This window comes from Streptopelia decaocto, assembly GCF_964273445.1.
Source record: "Streptopelia decaocto genome assembly, chromosome: 6".
Taxonomy (NCBI): Eukaryota; Metazoa; Chordata; class Aves; order Columbiformes; family Columbidae; genus Streptopelia; species Streptopelia decaocto.
Window position 1 is genome coordinate 67,385,092 of NC_138660.1, and position 22,803 is coordinate 67,407,894.

The 22,803-nt window shown below is 42.7% G+C and overlaps 1 protein-coding gene across 1 annotated transcript in view; it reads left to right on the forward strand.

The window, feature by feature from the left end:
• The window catches only part of GALNT13 (polypeptide N-acetylgalactosaminyltransferase 13), a 109,493-nt gene that overhangs the window by 86,010 nt on the left and 680 nt on the right, over window positions 1–22,803 (forward strand). Inside the window, exons 10-12 of the mRNA XM_082055870.1 lie at window positions 4,431–4,570; window positions 7,733–7,831; window positions 13,456–13,590. Coding sequence (XP_081911996.1) covers window positions 4,431–4,570; window positions 7,733–7,831; window positions 13,456–13,590 — 374 coding nt within the window. The remainder of the gene's footprint in view (window positions 1–4,430; window positions 4,571–7,732; window positions 7,832–13,455; window positions 13,591–22,803) is intronic.

Here is a 22,803-nt window from a genome sequence, read left to right on the forward strand (position 1 = left end):
TCTAAGTAATAAAAATGGTAGTTACGACCAGGTTAAGATACTTAGAAAGTAGAGATTGATGGCTCATCTGTTTGTCTGGTCTTAATGCAATGAATGGTGATAGAAAACAGATGTTTACATTTGAAAACAGCATTTTCCGTATTTTTTAGTCTGAAAAAGGGCTATAATGTCACAGGGTTTCATGGTTTTCACAGGAAAACCGTTTTCCTTACCTGTCAAAATTCTTCAAGTATTTCAGTAATTTTACCGCTGAACTTTCCCTCCTTGGTGCTGGGTATTTAAAGCAAAAGCTGGAAGTTTATTTTCGACTCTGTCGTCTCTTGAAACCCTTCCTGAGCCGTGGGCTGGAGAAACACCCTCGTGCAGGATGAGTTGTATCCATAGGAATGTTCCCATTGATGGCTATTGCACTGAAATTGATATTGTTTTATTTATTGTCTGGAGAAAACTGGCAGTGTAAGAGTTTAATTCGCCTCTGTCTTTCTCTCTAAAATATGTGTGTTTAAATATCACACATCACAGGTGTGTTTATAGGGTAAAGCAACGTTTAAAGTCTTAATCTTTTGCCATAGAATAAGCTTTAAAAGCGCGACACGCAACCATGCAATGCTTTATTTGCGGAAATATTGGCAATATTGACCCCTTGACTGGAGTGAGGAGATTTTTTTATGTTAGGAATTGTAAGCATATTTTCTCCAGGCATTTATAGCTGACGTTTCACTCAGAGTCTTCATACCATATTATATATTATGAAACCACTACCTGCATTTATCTTATAATAAAGGTGGGTGGTGAGGATTATATTTATCTTAAAATAAGGTGGGTGGTGAGGGTATTTTTTTTAAGTTAGCACGTTTTTTGTTTGTTTTGCTTTTTAACGAGTGACATGTATTTTTTGGCAATATAAATGAGACGTGGATGGGGGCAGCAAGTCCCTGCTCACCCTGACACCAATTTTCAAAACCTTATCCTTACATAAAGAAGATTCTTTTCACTTAGGCAATTTCTGCTTTGTTGCAGGTGAATTTTATGTTCATGTTTATCATCACGAATTAATATCTGCTTTGCCAGTTTTGAAACTGTGCCCTTGTACGCCAGTTTGCGGGGAATGCCCATTAAAAACATGCAGGTGTAATGCAATGCTGCAACCATGTAATTGGTTCTGCTGGAAACACATCTGCTGCTGCTCAAACCATCTGCTGCTGGCCTGAGATATCTCTATTACCATCCATTCTTTTGCACGCTGCGCTTTCTCCAGCTTCTTGTGATGTTTCATTTATTTCCTGCGCCCAAGGACACCTTACTTGCGTTTTCTTATTTAAGCGCAAGCAGATGGATTAGTCATTAATTATTTTTATGTTTCCTCCGAGTCCCATTGATTATTTAGCGAGCAGTGGCAATAAATAGGTATTGACTGATCGTAGCTTGGGTTTAAACGCAGCAGAAGGGAACGTGAAGGTTTGCTGGAGATCCATACGAATGAGTGAAGACAAAGCGGGGTGAGTGTGCTGGTGTCGCCATGTGAAGGTGAATAAATGCTACCGAGTTCCTTCAAAATGAGGAAAATATGTAACAGAGGAGCTTTGGGAAAGGGGGGGACACGGTGGCCACTGTCTCTGCATCTCTGGTGGGATCCCGAGTCCTGAAGAGCCTTGAGATGAACCTGCCCCAGGGAGGGGAACATGCCCAACCCACCAGAGACTCCCCGTCTCTATGGCGGAGTTTTATTAACGGGTAAAACTAGAGGTTATTTTGCTCTAGTTTGTTTAATTGCAGAAAACTCAGGTATGAAGTCCAGTCGGGTTGAGTGGAAAAAGGTTTGTTGTTTTCTATTCCAGCAGTTGCAGGGTTGAACTGAGTGTGGAAATAGAAATCCCTGGAAGAGCTGTAAAGCAAAACAGAAACAGGGTGTTTAGTGAATCCACAGGTTGTTTTCATTGAGAGACGGTATTTCTGATTTGGATTGTAACTGGAATGTCCAAGTGTGAGCGTGTGCTGGGGAAGGCCGCGTTGTTTGCTCTAACAGTGTTAATATCCTTTTTCCTCATGTTCAGCTTCATCAGATCCCCACGGAATGAAGCACTACAGACCCCAAATACTGCTGTTCTACTGATGCTTCCAGTGCCTTCCCATGAGGAAGATTAGCTTAATTATAGATAAGGGTTGAGTAGCACAAATAATAGCGGTGTGTGCATCTCTTTATCCGGAGGAGGCTGCAATCACAGACCCCCACTCCCCCTTGCCCGTAAAAGCTTGCTCATAAAACATAATTTTTTTGTTGTTTAATAAAGTCGCTTTTCTGAAAACAAAGTTGTTTCCAGCGCAGTCCTGTGGAGCACACATTGCACTGAGAGCTTTCCAAGGCGGGCAGGTGTTCTTGGTCTTCCAGTTTCGGGACGTACATATGACAGATTCTCTGCAACAAAACTCATGTTCATGCCCATCCAAGTCCAGAGGTTCTGCTCCGAGTGTCGGTCTCCTTTGGCCCTTTCGTGGTGAATACAGAGTCACAAAGCGACGGAACAGCCAGAGGGTGCGACTGGATGGAAGCAGAGGGTGTTTTAGGTGGTATAAGTTAAACTAGTGACTGCATGAGTTGTACTTAGAGAAAAATTGCCATTTGAAAAAGCAAAATATTAAATAACAGCCTCTGCTAGAGGGTGGCACCACCTGGATTTAACCTGGGTTTGACTTCGCTTTTCCACCATCCCCTACATTATGATGATGTAACTTCTCTATGCAGGCTACGGTTGAAGGGTTTATTTGAATACTTCTGTGTACTGAGGTTTAAAATTTCATGCTTTCCTGGTGCCTGAGTAAATGTCGCTTAATTTCTTGGCACCAGCGAAGCACATTTGGTTTCTGAGGAGTTTTATCTGATCCGGAGCTGATGGAGCATCCGTCGCCCCAGCATTGGGCTCAGGCTGGAGAGCTGCCCAGGAGCACCTGCCTTGACTTTAGCCCAGAGCAATCATTTGGAGAATATCCTGTATTTTAGTTAATTATCTAGAATTACATCGTATCCTACAATTCCTCAATGGTACATAAATCTAATTTATTAAAGACGTAACCAGTCTTGGAAATACGGAGAAGAGTGGTTATCCAAAATTTTTGTTCATCTAATGAATAGTTTTACTGCTGCTGTGCACTGAATTTCTCTAAAAATTGATACCGTCTTGTGCTTTAGAGCATGGTTTCCTAGCAAAATATGCTGATATCCTTGGAGTTTCACCTCTATGACGATTTCAAAATAAGATCCCATAAATAATGGAAAGCAGAAGCTGGTGGAAACGCAGCATGGATTTCAGATACAAGTCTGGAGTGTCTCCCAGGCTATTCCAGCCGAGTGCTGGCAGTTACTGCTGCTTTGCCTACCGCTGTTTCTTTGGACAACAGCTCTCATCTAAAATTAAATTACGCTACAGAGAGTATTTGCCATGCTTTTTGGTTTACTGGTTATTTTCTTAGTAACCCAGGTTGACCAGGCACCTTAAGACTGGCCTGTGTTCCATTCTGTGATGCAGAACCACGGCTGTGTGTTGGTGTTGAAAGGGATGTTGCACGTTATTGATTCAATATTATTTTAAACTCACAAAGTCACATGCACTCCTGCAAAAGTCGGCTTGATAAGCAGGTAGAATATGGAAATGGTATTTGCCTGTTATACTTCTTTTTTTAATAGTTAAGAAGTTGAATAGATGATTTTCTTTCTTTCTTTGGCACGAATATGGTGTGTCTGATACAGCATCAACAGATAACCAGATTGCTCAAATAGCTATTGTAAGTTTTGAAAGCACCATATATTGTTTTAATTTAAATAAGAACACACTGTATAGGGAGGATTTCCAACTGATTTCCCCTCTCCTGGATTATTATTCTAATTTTTTTTGTGGCCTGTATTTGTTTCTACAACTGCCTGAAAGGAGCTTGGAGCCAGGGGGGGTCGGGCTCTGCTCCCCAGGAACAAGCGCCAGGAGCAGAGGAAACGGCCTCAAGTTGCCCAGGGGAGGTTGAGGTTGGATTTAGGAACAATTTCTTCCCCAAAGGGCTGTGGGGCATTGGAACAGGCTGCCCAGGGCTGTGGAAAACATGGTTTGTAACAACGTGAACGGATACTGTTTCCCTTTCTTTAATATTTTGGAATGTGAAGAAAGCAAAGAGTTCGGTGGTCCTGCCTTTCATTTGATAAATTATCTGAAAAGAAAAAAATATAATTTTCCAAGCATTTCAGTTTGCTGAATTAATTATTTAATGCTTTAGAGATCTACAGTGTGGCAGCTGCACATGTATTCACGTCTTGCTGTACCATAATTCCAGCAAATGGCTATTGATAAAAAGGCAATGGTGACAACTGGAGAAGGAGCCGTGATTTGTGCTTTGCAGCTTTACAGAAGCGGTGCTTTGATCATCTGTTCTCGTCACCATTCCAGGTGTCGTTAAGGTGGATTACGGCGATGTATCCGTCAGAAAAGCGCTGAGGGAGAACCTGAAGTGTAAACCCTTCTCGTGGTACCTGGAAAACATCTACCCCGACTCCCAGATTCCACGGCGCTATTACTCGCTGGGTGAGGTACGAACCGTTCCCCTTGCTAGATTAAAGCAATAAGCAAATGATGCAGATGGAGGCACTGCTGAGAAGTTGAAGTGGTTTTGGAGAAAGGAGTGAAGTGCTTGGGTGCCTCTCTGGATCTTATTTATCCTTTATTTTGAGCAGGTGATGTTTTCTCTAAATCTTGAGTAAGGGGGCATTGCTATTCTGAATGTCTGTGTTCGCCATTACAAATTTATCTTTTCAATTCAGTAGCATATTGGCAAAGTGAGGTTTGTGACTAATACTTTGAGATTATTACATACCATGCAGTAGTTGGAGAAGACTTTCTGTCGCTGCCTGTCACTTATATGTTGAATAGAAAAAGCTTTTTATTTTCCTTTTTAAGAAATGTGTTTGTTCCTGGCCGCTGTGTTTTCCACGTTCCTAAGAACGCGGTGATTCCAGTGTCACCAAGAACTGAAGTCTCTTTAAAATTCAGATAATTCACTATTAAAATATTCTATTGAGTTGTACCTACGCCGACTTTTAAAAGCTCTTGAATGGCTTGATTTAAAGATAGCTGCAACTAGAATAGTGATCAAACGAGCAAATGGCTTTTTTACATCCAGAGAAGTAATTTACTATTGAAACTTGCGATTGTAGTGAAAAATAAAGGCCACAGTAGGGTTTCTAGTTTAACTATGACAAAATAAAGTGAAACATGGTTTTACAGCAAGGAAAGAACTCATCTAACAAGTGTCAAATAATAAGGTTTTGTATGGTATTGTCAGACTGGAAAACAAAAGTATGAGATAGTAATAAAATAGTTATTAAAACACCTTCTTTTTACCAACACAGCCCCAGTTTCTATGGAAACAGCAGTTCAGGCAGGATCACTGAATTAAAACTCAGACTTGACTATTACAGCTGCCAGTTGAGCGGTAAAGTGGGTTTTTAGACGTGAAGCTCAGGTACCATCAGCAGTAATGGACAATTTTTAAAACATCAGAGGCGTGCTTCTCAGCCATTTTCCTCTCTTTCTGCAGGCTTTTAGGCTCGGGTAGGACAAACTGTCTGCCTTGGCTGGTGTAGCTGGGATCATTAGTCCCCAACTGGTCCATGATGGGACATGCGGGGTGAGGTGACCGGTCAGGAGGTGACCATGCTTCTCCTCCCAACCCCAAGAACACGATGCCCAGCAGCCCTCGGGTGGGAAATGGGGTTTGCTGGCTCCTAAGAGTCGCTTTTGGTAATAAATCTGATAAAATTATTCTTTAATACAGTGTGGTGGAAATGTAATGAGATACTTAAAACTGTTTCTACCAAAAAGGTGATTTAAGGAAAAAGGCTGGGATGACCCTTTGAGCTGGGATTATCATTTAAGCTGATCGTTAGAATGTGGTTTGGGGACTGCAATGGCTTTGGTCTGGGGAAGAGGAGGAGGGTTGTCCATCTGCTGTCCCGTCCCCCTGTGCCCGCAGCGTTTCTGCTGCCAGCGATGCTCCAGCTGGTCATGGGCACGTGGAATGGGTGACACCAGAAGAACACCTACTGCTGTAGCCACAGAAAACCGCTTTCTTTCACTGACCATTTCTTTGAAAAGCAGCTGGGAAGTGGTGGAAACCAGAGGGTTGATGATCAGATGGTACTGGGGGCCTTTCTCCTTCCTTGGGCAGCTCTTGGAGGATCAAGCAATGAAGAGCATGAGCCCCTGTGAGATTTCTCCCCAGAACAAGATGGTGTGATTGCTTCCTGTGTGACTCTGAGAGAGTTGGGGGTGTTCAGCCTGGAGAACAGAAGCTGTGGGGAGACATTATTGTGGCCTTCCAGTGCTTAAAAGGGGATGATAATAAAGGTGGGGACAGACTTTTGAGCAGGGCCTGTTGTGATAGGACAAGAGGTGATGGTTTTAAACTAAAGGAGGGAGATTCAGGCTGGATATGAGGAGGAAATTGTTGCCCTGAGGGTGGCGAGAGCCTGGCCCAGGTTGGCCAGAGAGGTGGTGGCTGAACCATCCCTGGAGACATCCCAGGCCAGGCTGGACGGGGCTCTGAGCACCCTGAGCTGGTGAAGATGTCCCTGTCATGGCAGGGGGGGCACTGGGGAGCTGGGAACATCCCTTCAACATAAACCATCCTGTGATTCTGTAATTAAAAACGTTAGAGCAGATTAAGAAGTGACCATGTGAGCTTTGCCGAGCTGCCGTTCCCCAGCATCATTAATCTGATCTCGTTTTCCCTGTGTTAAGTTTTAAGTTAAGTTAAGTTAAGTTTCCCTGAGTTAAGCCCAGTCTAGAGGTGTTGGTTTACTCTGCCCTGGTGACCCTCTGAAGGTGGCACAGGGAACTGCAGACGACTGAAACTGGTACCAAGTACTGCTGAAATATTTCAAAATAGAGTTTCACAACGATTTTATCAAAAGAGTCACCCAGAGATGCATTTTTGCTTTGCACAATTATGATAGAAAACGAGCCCGTGCTGCGGGGAGCGAGGAGGAGCAGGGGGAGCTGCGTTCGTACAACTGTGCGAACGGACGGATGAGGAAGGTTAAGAAAAATGTATTACAGACATGCCGGGGTTTGTATGCGTTGGAGCTCGGCACCTCGGGTGTTGTATAATATCACAGAAAAGCTGCCGCATCCCAGCTGCGTTACGGACAAATTATATAGAAACAGTTTGTTTAAGCAGAGATGTTCACTAAGTGTCTTTGTTCTTCTCTGAGGACGCAGAGATTCTGAGGGAGAAGTTTTATTTAAGGACTTTCTAATTGCTTACAAATCCTGTGCTTGGGAAGCCAGACGTCAGGCGCTCTCAGACGCTGTTTCTCCCTCTTGGAGTAGAGTTGACCCTGCTGGAAGAAACTGGAAGTGCATATCTTGGGCAAGCCATTAGTTTGGCATTGTTTAGAACTAAAAGCCTCTTGTATTTGTTAAACAAAACAACGCAAGGCATTGAATGAGATTGTCCTTGCGTGCTGTTCATCCTTACGCTTAATATGTAATTTAAAATCTCATTATGCTCTTTGTAATTATTTTCATTTTCTTTCGGGAGTGTGACACATTTACCAACTGCAAGTTAAAATATATTCAGATAGTTGAATGCACAGAGAATGGACTTTCTCCTGCAATGATGTATTTTCTTCTGCACAAACATGACATTTGCAGCCATTTTTCTTCAAGGAACATTTCGTCTCTTTCTTCAGATTAGAAACGTGGAAACCAACCAGTGTTTAGACAACATGGGCCGCAAGGAGAATGAAAAAGTCGGCATCTTCAACTGCCACGGCATGGGAGGAAATCAGGTAACATCAAACGAAAGAGTATTGTATAATAATCTCTTCAGTGGTGCTTGGGTCCTGCAGCTCAGATGTAGACGTGTTGTTTCGCTATAAAAAACAATAGCAGCAGTTAGCAAAAATATTACTGAAAATTCCAAAATGTGTGAGATCTTGAGCGTAAGGGTTTTAGATGTGGTCAGAAAGCCATTGTCTCAATTTACAGCTGCAGATTTTGGAAACATATGGGTACAAATCCATAGGTCCAGTGGAGTATCCGAGTGAATATATTGAATAGATTCCTACTGATTAGAGTGCAGAGAAATGCATTCAAAGTTTCAGATACTGACATTAGAAAATCTGATCATGAATTTTAGTGTATTGTTTGGCATTGCGGAAAAATGTTTTTTAAAATGAAATGGGTAAGAATCTACATGACCTGTGGCTGAATTAATCTCTTTCTAAAATGTGTGTATGAAATATAAACATGCAGAATATTAATGCAAATATAGGTTGTTTCATTAGTGGAAATTTGAGTAGTGGAGGCGTGGGGCGTTTCACTTGTGGCTTGGGTATGTTTGAAAGGGAGTAAAATCACTGAGCTCATTGCACCACTGATGGCTGTACCTGCTCTCTGTATAAGTAACAGTCAGCTTTGCATATTCCAACGCCTTGGATGCCCATCAGCAGAGCTGATGAATTTGGGTTCGGTTGGGTTTTGCGATGCGAACCTGCGCTGCTGCCGCGGGTGCTCCTGCCCCATCTCCCTTTGCCCCATCACTGGCTTCATCTGGAAATTCGTCAGAACGTGCTGCAACCTCCTTTTCTTTGCACCTTTCTGAATGTAGTTGAGCCTTATTTCTCTACTCTTTGGTTTGCTTTACCTTTGGAAAAAGCTTTCTTCTGTTTTTCCCCATAATTCTGATGGCTTTGTCAAATTAAAGGCAGGTCAGGAGGAGGGAGATGTGGTGGTAAGCGCGACCAACTTGTATCTGATGCCAGCAGAGCCGTCTGACCGCAGCTCTTGGGCCACAGAGAACTAATGCAGGAGTCAGACTTTACGTTTTTAGGTAGCTACTTTCTCAGCTGCAGCTGTTCAGTAAGTCATCTAAAAGCATCTTATGCACAAGAACAAAACTGTTGGTTTAGTGGCAATGAGACACGTTTCCAGGTGACTGATAGGAGTTAGGCACAAAAAGCAGAATTGGGCAGTGCCTGTGCAGCTGGTCTCAAACCGAATTATCCCCATGGGGAGCTCGCTGGGTAAGGAACGCAGCACCCACTACCGACTGTACGAGTTCAGTGCTTTGATTGTATTAGTTGAAATAGCTTGGGTTTTGTAAGGGCTTACCAGAAAGCAACTTAGCCCTTCTTTGCTCTTTCTGCCTTTTTCACCTTTTACCATCTCCTCTTTTCCCTAACTCGCCTTTCTCTGTAGCTTTCCATCTTCTAAACAGACCCATTATGAATAAAACCAGTTATTGCTTATATTTTGTCAGCCCATTGTGCCAATATATGGTTCCCCTTACAGCGTTCACATCGTTCTTATGGGCTGAGGTTATAAACCTTGGGGCAGGACCTGTGTAATACTCTGGATTTGCTGGGGATGCAGAACAACAGAGCTCAGGGATCTTCAGCATCCTTCAAATAACTGGGATTAAGGGGGAGCAAAGGAGCCGTGCCTGCATGTTAAATAAGAGTTTCTTTTATTTAGCACAATCAGAATGAGAATAATGCCTTATTTTTAGAGTCTACAGAAAATCTGAGTTGCTGCTTCTTTAAATGGGCAGAAATAGTCACCAGGGAATGCGGGAAGAGTAGCATTAGGTGGGTAACATCGCGGTAATGACGGCTGGGTAGGTAAAATGCAGAATCTGTGTTTGCTGGACCTGCTAAGAAGTGTGGATTTGGCACAGCAGAAGGGACACCCTGAGGACCTGGACCCGCGACAGCTTTTTGCTGCAGATACGTGGGTAGCCATCCTGTATGAAGAAAAACCACCACCACCAAAACCCACCAACCCCAAACAAAACTCACACCAAAAGCCCCACATTCCCCCCACTCCTGTGAAGCTAAAAATAAGAGTTTTTTTTGCTTTCTGTGCAAAATGCTGAATGCACCTGAAATAGAGTAAGAGTTTAGGAAAGGACAAAGGATTCTGTGGTGGAGGACAAAGCTTTGGGTCTCCAGAAGGTGGCACCAACACAACGAGGTGACACCAGCGTGGTTCCTGGGGATTTTTCTGAATGGGATAAACCCGAGTTCCTCAGCAACTGTAGGTGTCCCCAGGGTTGTCACTCTGCCTGTCCCCAGGAGATGCCACCAACCAGTTTTCTTCTGTCTTATTTTATTTTTCTTACCTTGGCCATTTGGTGTATTTCTGACCACTGAGTTCAGGCTGTGCCAGTGGGTGGTGATTACAGTGTTTCTCTGGATGAGGGTGATTCACTGGGAATTACAGGGTTCTCCCCTTGGGGCTGAGCGTTGAGATAAATGAATTCTTGGCACTCGTGGTTAGAGGTCGAGAACAAGTTTAGTATGAACTTTGTAAAATGGGAAAGTCACTTCTGTCTTGGCAGCGGCTGTGTCGTTTGTGGGTTTAGACGGCTGTGGGATGGGACGAGTTGTTTCAATGGCATTGAAGATATTGGTATAATCTCTTCTTTTATAAATAAATCTGATCTCGACTTCCAGAGCATCCCCAGGGGAACCCATGAGCTATTTACCGAGGGGCTCGGAGCTGGGCACGTCTTCAGGTCACCCGGTAAACTGAGAAATGACCCTTGAGTGGATTTAGTGTCTTCCTGGGAAGATACACTGTCGTAGTGGGTTTGTTTGGGTGCAGTTTCAATATATTCCTTCAGGGTGAAAAGAAACGGAGAGAGCAGCAAGAACAAAAACCTGTTCTGTAACTCACAGGAGGAGAGGAAAAGCACTTTCCTTGCAGCTTTTATTAGAATATTTTAAACCAATTATGAAAGGTGACTTCAAAATAAGCCTTTGGGAGTTCTGTAGATAAGTAAAGTAGTTGTCAGAATAAATTAGATTTTTCAGTACTTAGTTATGTCCAGTGTATAACTGTCTTTATTGGAGGCAGACTTCTTCCTTCATTCTACACACTCATCCTCAAGATTTAGTTCCATATTATGAAGTGCAAACTAAGAGTTTATGAACAATATTCTCAGTATTAGACTTCTTCTGAGTTGACAAAATACCCTGGTGAACTGTTTTCCAAAGGAAAGGACAACCAAATATTAAGAGAGCAAAATTCTGGCCATGGGCTATTGCAGCCCCTATAAATATATAAATATACAAATATAAATGGCTACAAATCTGTATTGACCACCCGACTGATTTCCAGTTAATGATGCTGCTTGGCATTTCGCTGGTGTTGAACCAACTGATTATTTCTCAGATGTTTATCAGGAGGAATATGTTGTTAGTTGCTTTTCACATGGAAGAAGTAGTGAAATTACTGGTGATACGTGAGACATGTCTCAGTTTGGTCTGGCCAACGTCTCAGTCTCAAGCGTTGACTTTGATGGACTTTTGGCTTTATAGGGTTTTCTTCTGCCTCTGAACTCGCTGTATGGAAATGTATTAATAAAGGATATTAACAAAAAATGAATGCAAAATGCATTCATTCCTATAAAAACCTGCTACTGTGTGTAGGCAATAAATCTGTTTGTGTCAGGATTGCAAGCATTACAAAAGACAAGATGTTGGTGGAAAATTCGTGGTACCTTTTTGTTTTGCTCGGCTCCACAAAAAGCGGGAGAGGGTGGAATATTTCTGTGTCTGTCTGGAAAAGCAAAGGGAAAACTAGAAATAGCTTCATTTTCATGGGGATGTGCAGCTCCTCAGGCTTTGCAACCAGCCCCACGTTTGGAGCAACATTTCCAGCCTTGGGCTGCCATGTGTGGCCTGAAATACGCTGCTTAATTAGCTATAAACTGCAGCATGTCCCTCACCCTCTGCTTTTATATGGCATTAATATAATTATATCTATAATTAATATGGATGGAAGCTAAACGCCGGCCTGATAATTTTACATCGTCTTAATTAGCGTTCATTTTTCTTTCTTGAGACGGCGTGTTTTTCAACCCCAGCTTCTGTAATTGTTAATTCAGACATGACTTATTCTTTCAAAAGATATAATGGAACAGTGTATTGCAATTATCAAAGATGAGAGGAAAAAGAAATATGCAAATGGAAACACATTTCAAAATATGAGTATTTACTTTCTCTAAAACACAGAAGAAAACATCTCTCTGAGGCTAAAAACACGTCTCAGAGGCTGGAAGAAAATGCAAATATGTTTACTGTAAAAAACTAACACAAATGAGTTGAAAATTAAAGTTAGAAGTTGCTTCAGGATAAATTGTAATGGATAAATCTCACACTAATGAGCACAGTAAAAGATGAAATATCTGTACAACGTATGAGTGATTCTTGAATCCAGACTCAACTCTGATAGTGCTGTAAATTATATCAGTGATTTTCAGAGTATTAGATTATTTGGCCGTGTTTCTTGCTCCAGTTACAGTGTGACACCAGGCAAGTAGGAAGATGATGACTTAGTTTAGGAAAGTTTGGCTTTTTCCAACGATGGGTTTGGTTTATCTGTTGTATTAAAATATGTGTGAAATTTCACAGAATCACAGAATCCCAGAATGTCAGGGACTGTAAGGGACCTGGAAAGCTCATCCAGTGCAATCCCCCCATGGAGCAGGAACACCCAGATGAGGTTACACAGGAAGGTGTCCAGGCGGGTTGGAATGTCTGCACAGAAGGAGACTCCACAACCCCCCTGGGCAGCCTGGGCCAGGCTCTGCCACCCTCACCCCCAACAAGTTTCTTCTCAAATTTAGATGGAACCTCCTGTGTTCCAGTTTGTACCCCCTGCCCCTTGTCCTGTCCCTGGTTGTCACCAGAAGAGCCTGGCTCCATCCTCCTGACACTCCCCCTTTCCATATTGATCCCCATGAATGAGTCCCCCCTCAGTGTCCTCTTGTCCAGCTCCAGAGCCCCAGCTCCCTCAGCCTTTCCTCACACGGGAGATGCTCCACTCCCTGCAGCATCTTGGTGGCTGCGCTGGACTCTCTCCAGCAGTTCCCTGTCCTGCTGGAACTGAGGGGCCACAACTGGACACAATATTCCAGGTGTGGTCTCCCCAGGGCAGAGCAGAGGGGCAGGAGAACCTCTCTGACCTACTGTCCACCCCCTTCTAACCCACCCCAGGTCCCATTGGCTTCCTGGCCACAAGGGCCCAGTGCTGGCTCATGGTCACCCTGCTGTCCCCAGGACCCCCAGGTCCCTTTCCCCTACACTGCTCTCTAATAGGTCATTCCCCAACTTATACTGGAACCTGGGGTTCCTCCAGAAGACCCTGATTCTGTTGAACTCCCAGGCATTAAAGCCTGAGCTTTGTCCTGTAAAATTTCTTTTCTTAAATGTGATATTCCTTCTCTTAAGTATAATTAGCAGAGAGACTTGCCAGAAACGCTCATGCATCCCAAGGCAGCACCACCTCCGTGGCTGGCGAAGAGCGTAGTTCTGCTCCATAGGGGCGAGAATTCTGTGTATTCCGGATGCTCAGCCGGCGCGGACTGTTGCTCACTCTTTGTGACCGCTGTTGTTTTGTGTGGCAGGTGTTCTCGTACACGGCCGACAAGGAGATCCGCACGGACGACCTGTGCCTGGACGTGTCGCGGCTCAACGGCCCCGTCCTCATGCTCAAGTGCCACCACATGCGGGGGAACCAGCTCTGGGACTACGATGCCGAGGTACCCGGGGCTCAAAAACCCCATTATTGCTGAAAAAGAGCTCCTCTCTAGTAGCTGGAGTTGTCCTGCATTCTTAAAAATTCAAACTATTCTGCACTTCTTAAGTTAAAAGCAAGATTTGTTTATTTTTCACTTACAGGTTTTATTTCCGGTATATCTTAAAGATATTAACTCTGCATTTCCCTTGTGTTTAAGTATTGATGAGTATTGTTGAGTTTGACGTCACCGTGGGATGGGAAGCGGCTTTTTCTGGGTTTTGAGAGCGCAGTTTCAAGAAATTGGGCGGCTTGAGGAAAATGCGTAAAATTAACAAAAACTATGTGCAAATATCTCAGGATTTTATGCCTGAATAATTCTTCTTTTGAAGTGAGGCAGGAAACAGCAGATGAAAATTAAAGCACTCATTTGAAGCGTTTGCTTTGGGATGTGGAAGTGCATTTTCGCACGGTGCAATTCCCTCAGGGGTATGAGCGTTTTCTTCAGGATCGGATCTTTATAACATTTGATGGTAAGGAAAAAGCAGACAAACCTGCCATTGCATAATATTGAACTGCCAGGCAGAACAACAACGATACTTACCACTGAGGTGCAGTTTATTTGGTAACTTTTGATACATTCTTGAGTTTAATCTTAGAATTTAAACTAATTTTGTCTCAAAGATCATTTTTCTTCTTACACAAAATGCATGAATATTTTGATAATTTAGAGGTATTTCTGAGGATGTCCATGCCTGCAATTTGCACGGAAGATTTAAGGTCTTCTATCCTCCTTCGTTTCATTCCTGCAACAGAGGGTAATTGATTTTTAATTGGTTTTAGATTGGTTTAAGTAGAAGGTGAGGAGTGTAGTGCTGATCACTGGCTGAGGACATGGACTTGGTGCCACAGGTTCCCGATCAAAACAAATATATATATATATAAATATATATATATATATATACACACTACCAGTTGCTTTTGTTTGAATATTTTGAGCTCAAGCTACTGCAAATGAATTTTCAGTTTTAAGAGGGTGTGTGGTCACATTGCTCCGCTCCTCTCCGTTTCAAGATGCTGCATTACTATGGGCGTATTTCCGTGATTGCAGAGCCAGAAAAATACAGGTAGATTCGAAAGACATACAGCCTTTTAAAAAGTATTTCCAATGTTGCATAGAAGTAGCCGCTTTTACCTTTCTGCAGGAAAAGCTGAATTTCTTTCAACCAAATACACTCCCCTTTATATTTAACAGTGGAACCTGCTGTCTTCTTATGTTGGGCATAATGGAAAATTTCTAAGTAGCTGTGTAAAAACAAAATCAGCCATTAGATGGAGCTCATAAAAAAGAAATACCCTTTCAGGTTTTATTATATATATCAGGGGTCTCGGAGACAATGGTTTTGCTGTTTGTCCTATGTGTAAAGGACATCCCATCACATTATGTACCTTCCTATTTATTGACATTGTGCAGGAGGAAACACGCACCTCCCAGGGAGGGGTTTTTCCCAAGAAAACAACTGGCTTGTGATACTTCTTTATTTTTCCAGACAAACAGTTGCAACACTTTGGCTGCATTTGTATCCATTCTTCTTTTTCAGATAATTTTATTTGATTTACATACTGTTACTAAATTTTCTAAAATGTGCTAGCTTATTTTGATTATGCTATTTAAATGTATAATATACCAAAAAATCGAGTCTTTTCTAAGACTTTACATCCCTCAATAATATTGCAGTTGTCATAGATATTCCTAGCACTTGGATCTTTTCAAACAAGAAACAAGGAGCTGAGGGGATTTTCTGGTGGTGATAAGAAAGGTAAATCTCGGATGTTTTCGTAGCTGCTTGTGAAAGCATCAGATTTAATCGCTTTGGAGCAGGCTGTTCCAAAATCCCCATTTTCTCATTTTCTCATACCAAAAGCGTCTGAATTAGCGCTAAACGCCTGTCGCACTTGGAATGATTAATACATTTTTACTGTATATTAATACATTTTCACTGATGGCTGCAGCCCATACGTTGCTGTGCGCAGTGGCTGCTGTTACCCCGGGAAAAGCCACGTGAAGTAGGAAGAAATCTGGTTTTCATATGCAGGAAATAGTTCTCATTTAATCATTTTGATTAATCTCTAAGAAATTTATTAATCACTCCCCCACCCCTCCAAATAGCCCCATGGTGGAGATACGGGCATTGGGGTTATATCCTTCTAGTTCTGTGCTGGACTGGGGGGAGAAGCAGCATTTCCCGCACCACCAGAATTCACCATTTTTGCTGTTCTGTCCGAAATCCCGATTTGTGGTGGTGTTGTTGTTCAGCGGATCCGCTCTCAGGGGTCAGTCACACACAGGGGGGTGTGCAGGAACGGTTTCCCCAGTGTCCGATGTCTTTAAAAAGTCTGCCCGCGTGGATTGTGTAGGTTAAAATAGTGATGAACCTCTTGGTTATCAGCTGATAATGGAGATCAGCCGGCTGGTAACTGAGGTAAACCAGCCAACACCAGCGCTAAATCAGTTGCTCAGTGTGTTATCAAAGTTATCTCATAGAAACAGAGTATTTTGCATTATGTCTGACAGAGTTAAAATGATGGTGGTGTCTTTGCAGGTCAGATAAATAAGGCAGTACTTGCCATCGGGGTTTTAATTGAATTTAAATAAGCAAAATTATTAAGCAAAAGCAGTTGTGACTGAGGAGATGCTAAATAGTACCAGGTTTACTTTTCTATGAAGCAAAAGCAGTTGTGACTGCGGAGATACTAATAAATATTAGCAGATTGCCACAGGTCGCGTCACTGAAAAACATCATTGAAGAAAAGGACGTGGTTTTATAAAGTTAAAAAGGGCAGATGGATTAGATAGCACGGAAGGGACTGTTGTGGTTCCCAGTCCCGCCTTGCAGAAAGCGGACACTGAAGTTGGGGTTCGCAGGGATTTGCTGATGGAGGGAGTTGGCATAAGAGGAAAAGCTGCTCAGAGTACCTTCGTGTCAATAACCTCTGGATTGCTTGTTATTTCATTTGCAATACGGAGGATATTTTACATCAGTTTTAGAAAACAAGTTGATTTTTTTTGTCTTTGCAAAGCCCAATATTAAGATAATCCAGTAAAGTTTTATATTTTAATATCTACTTGAAGTGGAAGTCCGTGTTGAAATAAAATAATTTACCATCAAGAAGGGATATTTTATTGTTGTTTAAGTAGGTGTTTCTGTAATTCTGTTTTCTATTCCGGCTGCAGCTCTGGGGTACAGGCTCTGACCCCACAAATGGCTCCGGGTTGCATAAACCTGTATTCTATTCCTATTTCCTCCAAGGCAGTTTCACTGAGCTGCATCTTTTTCCGAAGCCAATAGGATGAGTTCTTTAGATATTATCTGTAAAAGAGAAAAAAAAAAGCTTAACGTTGATATTGATATTTCTGTAGTCTAAATAGAAGCCGTTACATGCACAAAATGTTAATGGTGTCTGGATTTAAGGGAACACTACATAAAGCAACCCGCTGTCACCAGGAGCATGTCTCCACTTCTAATGCAAAATGCCTTTTAACGCTTCAGGCAATAGCAGTTTACAGCATTTTTAAACTTTTTTTTCCTTAATATTTTTATGTCTTGCCAGGATTTTTTTTTTTTAATCCATTACCTTCCATTATTGAATTTTAATGCTTTTCGCTCCTACTTCTTGAGCAGCACATTAAGCTCCCTGGCCCTTTCTCAAGCTGCCCATTACAGTGCAAGGGCGGCTCTATAAATCAGCTCTATGGATGGGATGTGCCAAGTTAGAATTTCCCAGCTCTCAAAGGCTTCCTACCGGCAGGTGTTTTATAACGTATTTATAAAGCATAAATGCTGTTTGCTTGGGAACGGGGGTGGGAAACGCGGTGTCGGCTCAGCAGATGTGGGGACGACGATGGGCTGGAGCCAGAGCTGCTCCCTCAGCACCTGGTTTTGCTTATCTAATACAACCGTGTTTTCCAGTTTTACTGATGAGATTTGTGTGTGTGTTTTCCCCCGATATTGGGGCCCTGGGCTTGGGGGAGATATTTTTGCAGGGTTTACTAGAGCTGGTGTTTGGCTGCCCAGTGGGTCCATTGGGTTGGGGTTGATGCTGAGCTGTGACATCCCGGCACGTTTCTGTCCCTCTGGCGCGATGAAATCGTGTTGACCTGTGACACGTGAACGATCTCAGGTAAAAAATAACGCTGTAAATACATCACATCTGATAGAAAATAGTTTCATTTCGTCATGTGTGAATAACGACGTCAGGATTTGATCTTGCGTAACTGCTGTTATTTGTCACCAAACGCAGCGTCTGTGCAAAGCTGTTGGATTTGCCTTCCTGGAGAGACAAGACTCTTCACAAAAGTGTTTCTTGAGTCACTGTTTGACTCCAATTTCCTTTTCTTTTTATCCTGTTCCATCAGTATGCTGGTAAATGGGAATACAGCTTTGAGGTAAGTTCGGTGACACTGGTACCCAGCCCGTAGCGCATCCCGCTCGCTCCTCCAGCATCCAGCAGTGCCGTGTCACCGCGACCCGACGTAGTGTCCTCCCGAACCTACCGCCCCACCTGCCAAACCCGCTTCAGTCACGTAGTCGTAGAAGATCTCAGGCTGTTAGTGCTACATACAGAATATTTGGGCCAGAATAATTGTTCACAAGTGACGTAAATACACGTCGTATCGTCAACATCTACTGGTCTGCGTCCTTCCAGCCATTACAGACTTTGTCACTATTTCTCTTCTTAAAGTTATGGGACTAGCTAGGTTTGATGTAATCAAACTAACTTTACCATAAGAGATTATTGTCAATAATGTGAATATTGCTACAAATTGCAGTTTTATTACTGTGTATTTGAAAGGGTTTAGTTCTTTAAAAATGAGAAGGGAAGGCGTCACAGGTTTTTTATTACCTTCTTAGAAAGTGATGTTGGATATAATCAGTGAAGGGGACAAACGATTTCTCACTTCCATTACTATGGATTTGCTAAAGCCGGTGCTGATTTACAGAAGTCAAACTCGCTCTCTCATGTACCAGAGAAAAGCCTGGTCGGATTACCAAAATCATGCTTGGTACTATTTATACCCGTGTGAAGAATCTGCAAAAAATGTAGGCATTTAATATAGTATAAACATGCAATATAGAGAGAGTGTTACATTTCAAAGTATTTTATTTGTGTACCTTTGTTTTCCCTTAAAAGAATAGTATAATAGACAGAAGTGAACACGAAGCAATAATACATAATGAAACCAAAACAAGCATTGATGTTCACACTGGTTACTGAAAGTGACAGTATAAGGACATTTGTTCTTGGTATTTTTAGTGGCCTCTTTCTATGTACTTTACTTTTTCCCTTACCAAACCAAAAAAAAAAAAAAAAGACTGAAGTGAGCAATTCATTCTAAGACGATTTCACTGAGAAGCCTCATCTAGGATGAGCTGTAATTATGTGATACTGATCTGGAACATTTTTATCACTGAGCTTCAAAAAGAAACACTCGAGCGCTGATGGATCCTGTGTCCTTGCGCAGAGCTGGGGTCGGGGTGCAGGAGGAGCATCCCTGGGGTGCAGGAGGAGCATCCCTGGGGTGCAGGAGGAGCATCTCGGGATGCAGGAGGAGCATCCCTGGGGTGCAGGAGGAGCATCCCTGGGGTGCAGGAGGAGCATCCCTGGATGCAGGAGGAGCATCCCTGGGGTGCAGGAGGAGCATCCCTGGATGCAGGAGGATCGTCTCTGGGGTGCAGGAGGATCGTCTCTGGGGTGCAGGAGGATCGTCTCTGGGGTGCAGGAGGAGCATCTCTGGGGTGCAGGAGGAGCATCTCTGGGGTGCAGGAGGAGCATCACTGGGGTGCAGGAGGACCATCTCGGGATGCAGGAGGAGCATCCCTAGGGTGCAGGAGGAGCATCACTGGAATGTAGGAGGGGCATCACTGGATGCAGAAGGAGCATCCCTGGGGTGCAGGAGGATCATCTCTGGATGCAGAAGGAGCATCCCCGGGGTGCACGAGGATCATCTCTGGATGCAGGAGGAGCATCCCTGGGATGCAGGAGGAGCATCTTTGGATGTAGGAGGAGCATCTCTAGATGCAGGAGGAGCATCCCCAGGATGCAGGAGGATCATCACTGGGATGGACAGGCAGCACCTGCAATCGTCAGGTACCGGCTGCTGCACCTTTGGACAGAATTTAGGGAAAAAAAAGCTCCCCTGCATCTCATTTTACCAGGTATTGGCACAAAAAAGGAAGAGCTGAAATTGTAGTTGGCAAAAAAAATTCTTATCTCCTTATAGGTAAATGTTTAATTCATTATATTTTTAATTTAGTAATGCTTGAGTAAGCTTCAGGGTGTTTAGTACAGAATATTAGTGCAGTGGGAGCATCAGCGGTCTGGGTGAAGATGTCCCTGCTCACGGCAGGGGTTGGACTGCATGAGCTTTGAAGGTCCTTTCCCACCCAAACCATTCTGTGGTTCTGTGATCATCTCTGCCCAAACCTCGCTGTGTGGTGGGAAACCATCATCACAACAGGGCACCATGGTTGTTGGGGGAGGATTCAGAGACACACTGAGATCTAAATTGCAAAAGTAAGTGGGTCTCAAAAGGACCAGTCCCTCCGTGCAGAGCACTGAGAACATTTGTTGTGAAATTAAACCGTAGTTCATGAATAAGCACAATTCTCCATCCATCATTCCCATCAGAGTGCTCTCTGCTTCATCTGCTTCACTGCTGTCTTACCCAGCCATCTGTTGCTTTGCCCTTTGTTTGTCTTTGTCCTCGTCCTTGCTGTTTGTTTTTTGTTTGTTATTTTCCCCATTTTTCTGTCGTGCAGACCCATACGTTTCTTCACATAATCACGCAGTCGTGCCTGACCCTCGGCAGGATCGAGGACGGCACCCGCGGGCCCACGGTGGAGGCTTGTGACGGCAGCGCCCTGCAGGCCTGGGCGCTCAGGAACTACACCAGGCTCGAGGTCTTTAGGAACATTTTTTACAGCCCCACCGATTATTTCCTGTAACAAAGCGGTTGGAGGTTGGTATGAAAAAAATGAATATAACACATCATGGCTTAAGCTGTTCCTAGAAAAATGCTTCTCTGTTCTCAGCCTGTTAAACTCAGCTGAATTCCTTTCTTGTTTTCTCAGGTGATTATATATGATACACATATATATGAGGTAGATGTAGATGTAGATGTAGAGATATAGGAATAGATATAGGAATAGATATAGGAATAGATATAGGAATAGATATAGGAATAGATATAGGAATAGATATAGGAATAGATATAGATGATATAGATATAGATATAGATATAGATGATATAGATATAGATATAGATATAGATATAGATATAGATATAGATATAGATATAGATATAGATATAGATATAGATATAGATATAGATATAGATATAGATATAGATATAGATATAGATATAGATATAGATATAGATATAGATAGGAAGTGGTGGAGTCACCATCCCTGGAGGGGTTGAACAGATGTGGAGATGAGATTCTCAGAGACATGGAGTGGGTTATGGTTGGACTCAATGATCTTGAGGGTCCCTTCCTGCCAAAATGGTTCTATGATTCTATATATATATAGATATATGATAGTATATATGTTCAATGTTAGTTATTCTTAATTTTAGATGAATTCAACTACCTTGATCTATTGATGTCAACACAGTCGTTGCAATAGCTGGAGATTTGGTCCCTCTGCCAAGACATAGAAATAATGCCGGTTGAGTGCTGTTTCTCAGAAGCGTTCATTTTGAAAATTACCAAGCTTAAGTAATTGAGTCCTGGAGATATTGGTCACAAATAGCTGCAAATCATCAACACGTATTTTCGAAGCATTTACCACTGAAGGAATCAAAGTGTTGTGCCAACCAGAGCATTTTGCGAGGTGATCCAGCAGATAGCGATGGGGCAGCAAAGCGATGCTGGAGCCCAGGATCTGCGCTCCATCATTTGGCTGTAACATATTCAGAATCTTCACTCACCAGAGCTATTATTTGCATATATTTAATAAGCGGGGAAACCATGGAGCTTGCTCCTGTGCATCTGCATGTCTGTACAGCTAGTTCTGTGTGTTCTCGCATTTCAGTAAAATAAAAATGCCAGGCTGGCTTGTACGAGGATCATATTGCCTTGTAATTAATTGTTTTCCAAGCAAACAAGACCTTTTTTTGTTAATAACATAAATAATGATAGAACACAGAAAGAAAAAATTTATGAGATGGCTAAAAATGCCGATGATATGGTAGACTAGCATGAAATTATACACTGAATTAAAAGGAGCAGCTGATAAAGGCAGCAGCAGCATTTTTAGACTTGTTTGCGTTTCTGGTTATAGCAGAAAATGATAGCAGCTTAATTGCACTTAAAACAATATAAGTGAAGAATCAGTGATGCTTTGAGCAGTGCTATTTAGTAAACAAGCTACTTCTGTTAGCTCTACTAATTCTTTCCTCTTGTAATTAGAGGAAAAAATGCCTTCTATTCATCATTGAATGCATATCAAACGGCCCCTCGGTGATTTGTGATAATATCTGCAGGCTTTTCTCTGAGAATTGCGTAGTAGTTTGTTTTAAACTGAGGAGCGAAGCTCTAGGGATGAGCTATTAGAAGGATATTCATAATACAAATTGGGAGTGTTAATATGTGACGTGGCGACCTGGTGTGAACTGCAGTGGAAATTATACAGCATGGTGGTGCAGGTATGTGTTTGGATAATAAAACTATATCGTTTGCTGGCCACGTTAACATTTCCCTGCTGTTTAATTGAACACCAGGCAGTCGGGCTCTGCTATGGAGGGTTATATTTGGGGTTATATTTGGGTCGGGCTCTGCTCTCGGGGGGTTATTTTGTCCTTTTTTGTCTGCCCAGGGGAGCACTGGGTGCTTCTGTGTGTTTCGACATATGGTTCCACAGCTCTGGCCCAGCTCCTGACGTATCCTCTATGCGATTTGCATACAATACACTTCTAGTTGTTTTTTTTCAGGAACTGAAAGACCTTTTTTGCAAATAGTAAATTGGCAAATGCAACTTCAAAGGCGCCTCCGTGTGTGCTCAGTTGCTGTGGTTTTGTGTGTAAAACCCCCAGCTCAGCCCCAGAGGGAGCAGCTGCTGCCCAGCCTGGATTTATCTGAGTACACAACTTGGTGTTTAACTTCCCTTCATCTCTCTGTAAACACGTTCTCCCTGTGCTTTCAAGCAGAAGATGTTTTATTTCTTCAACATAAGC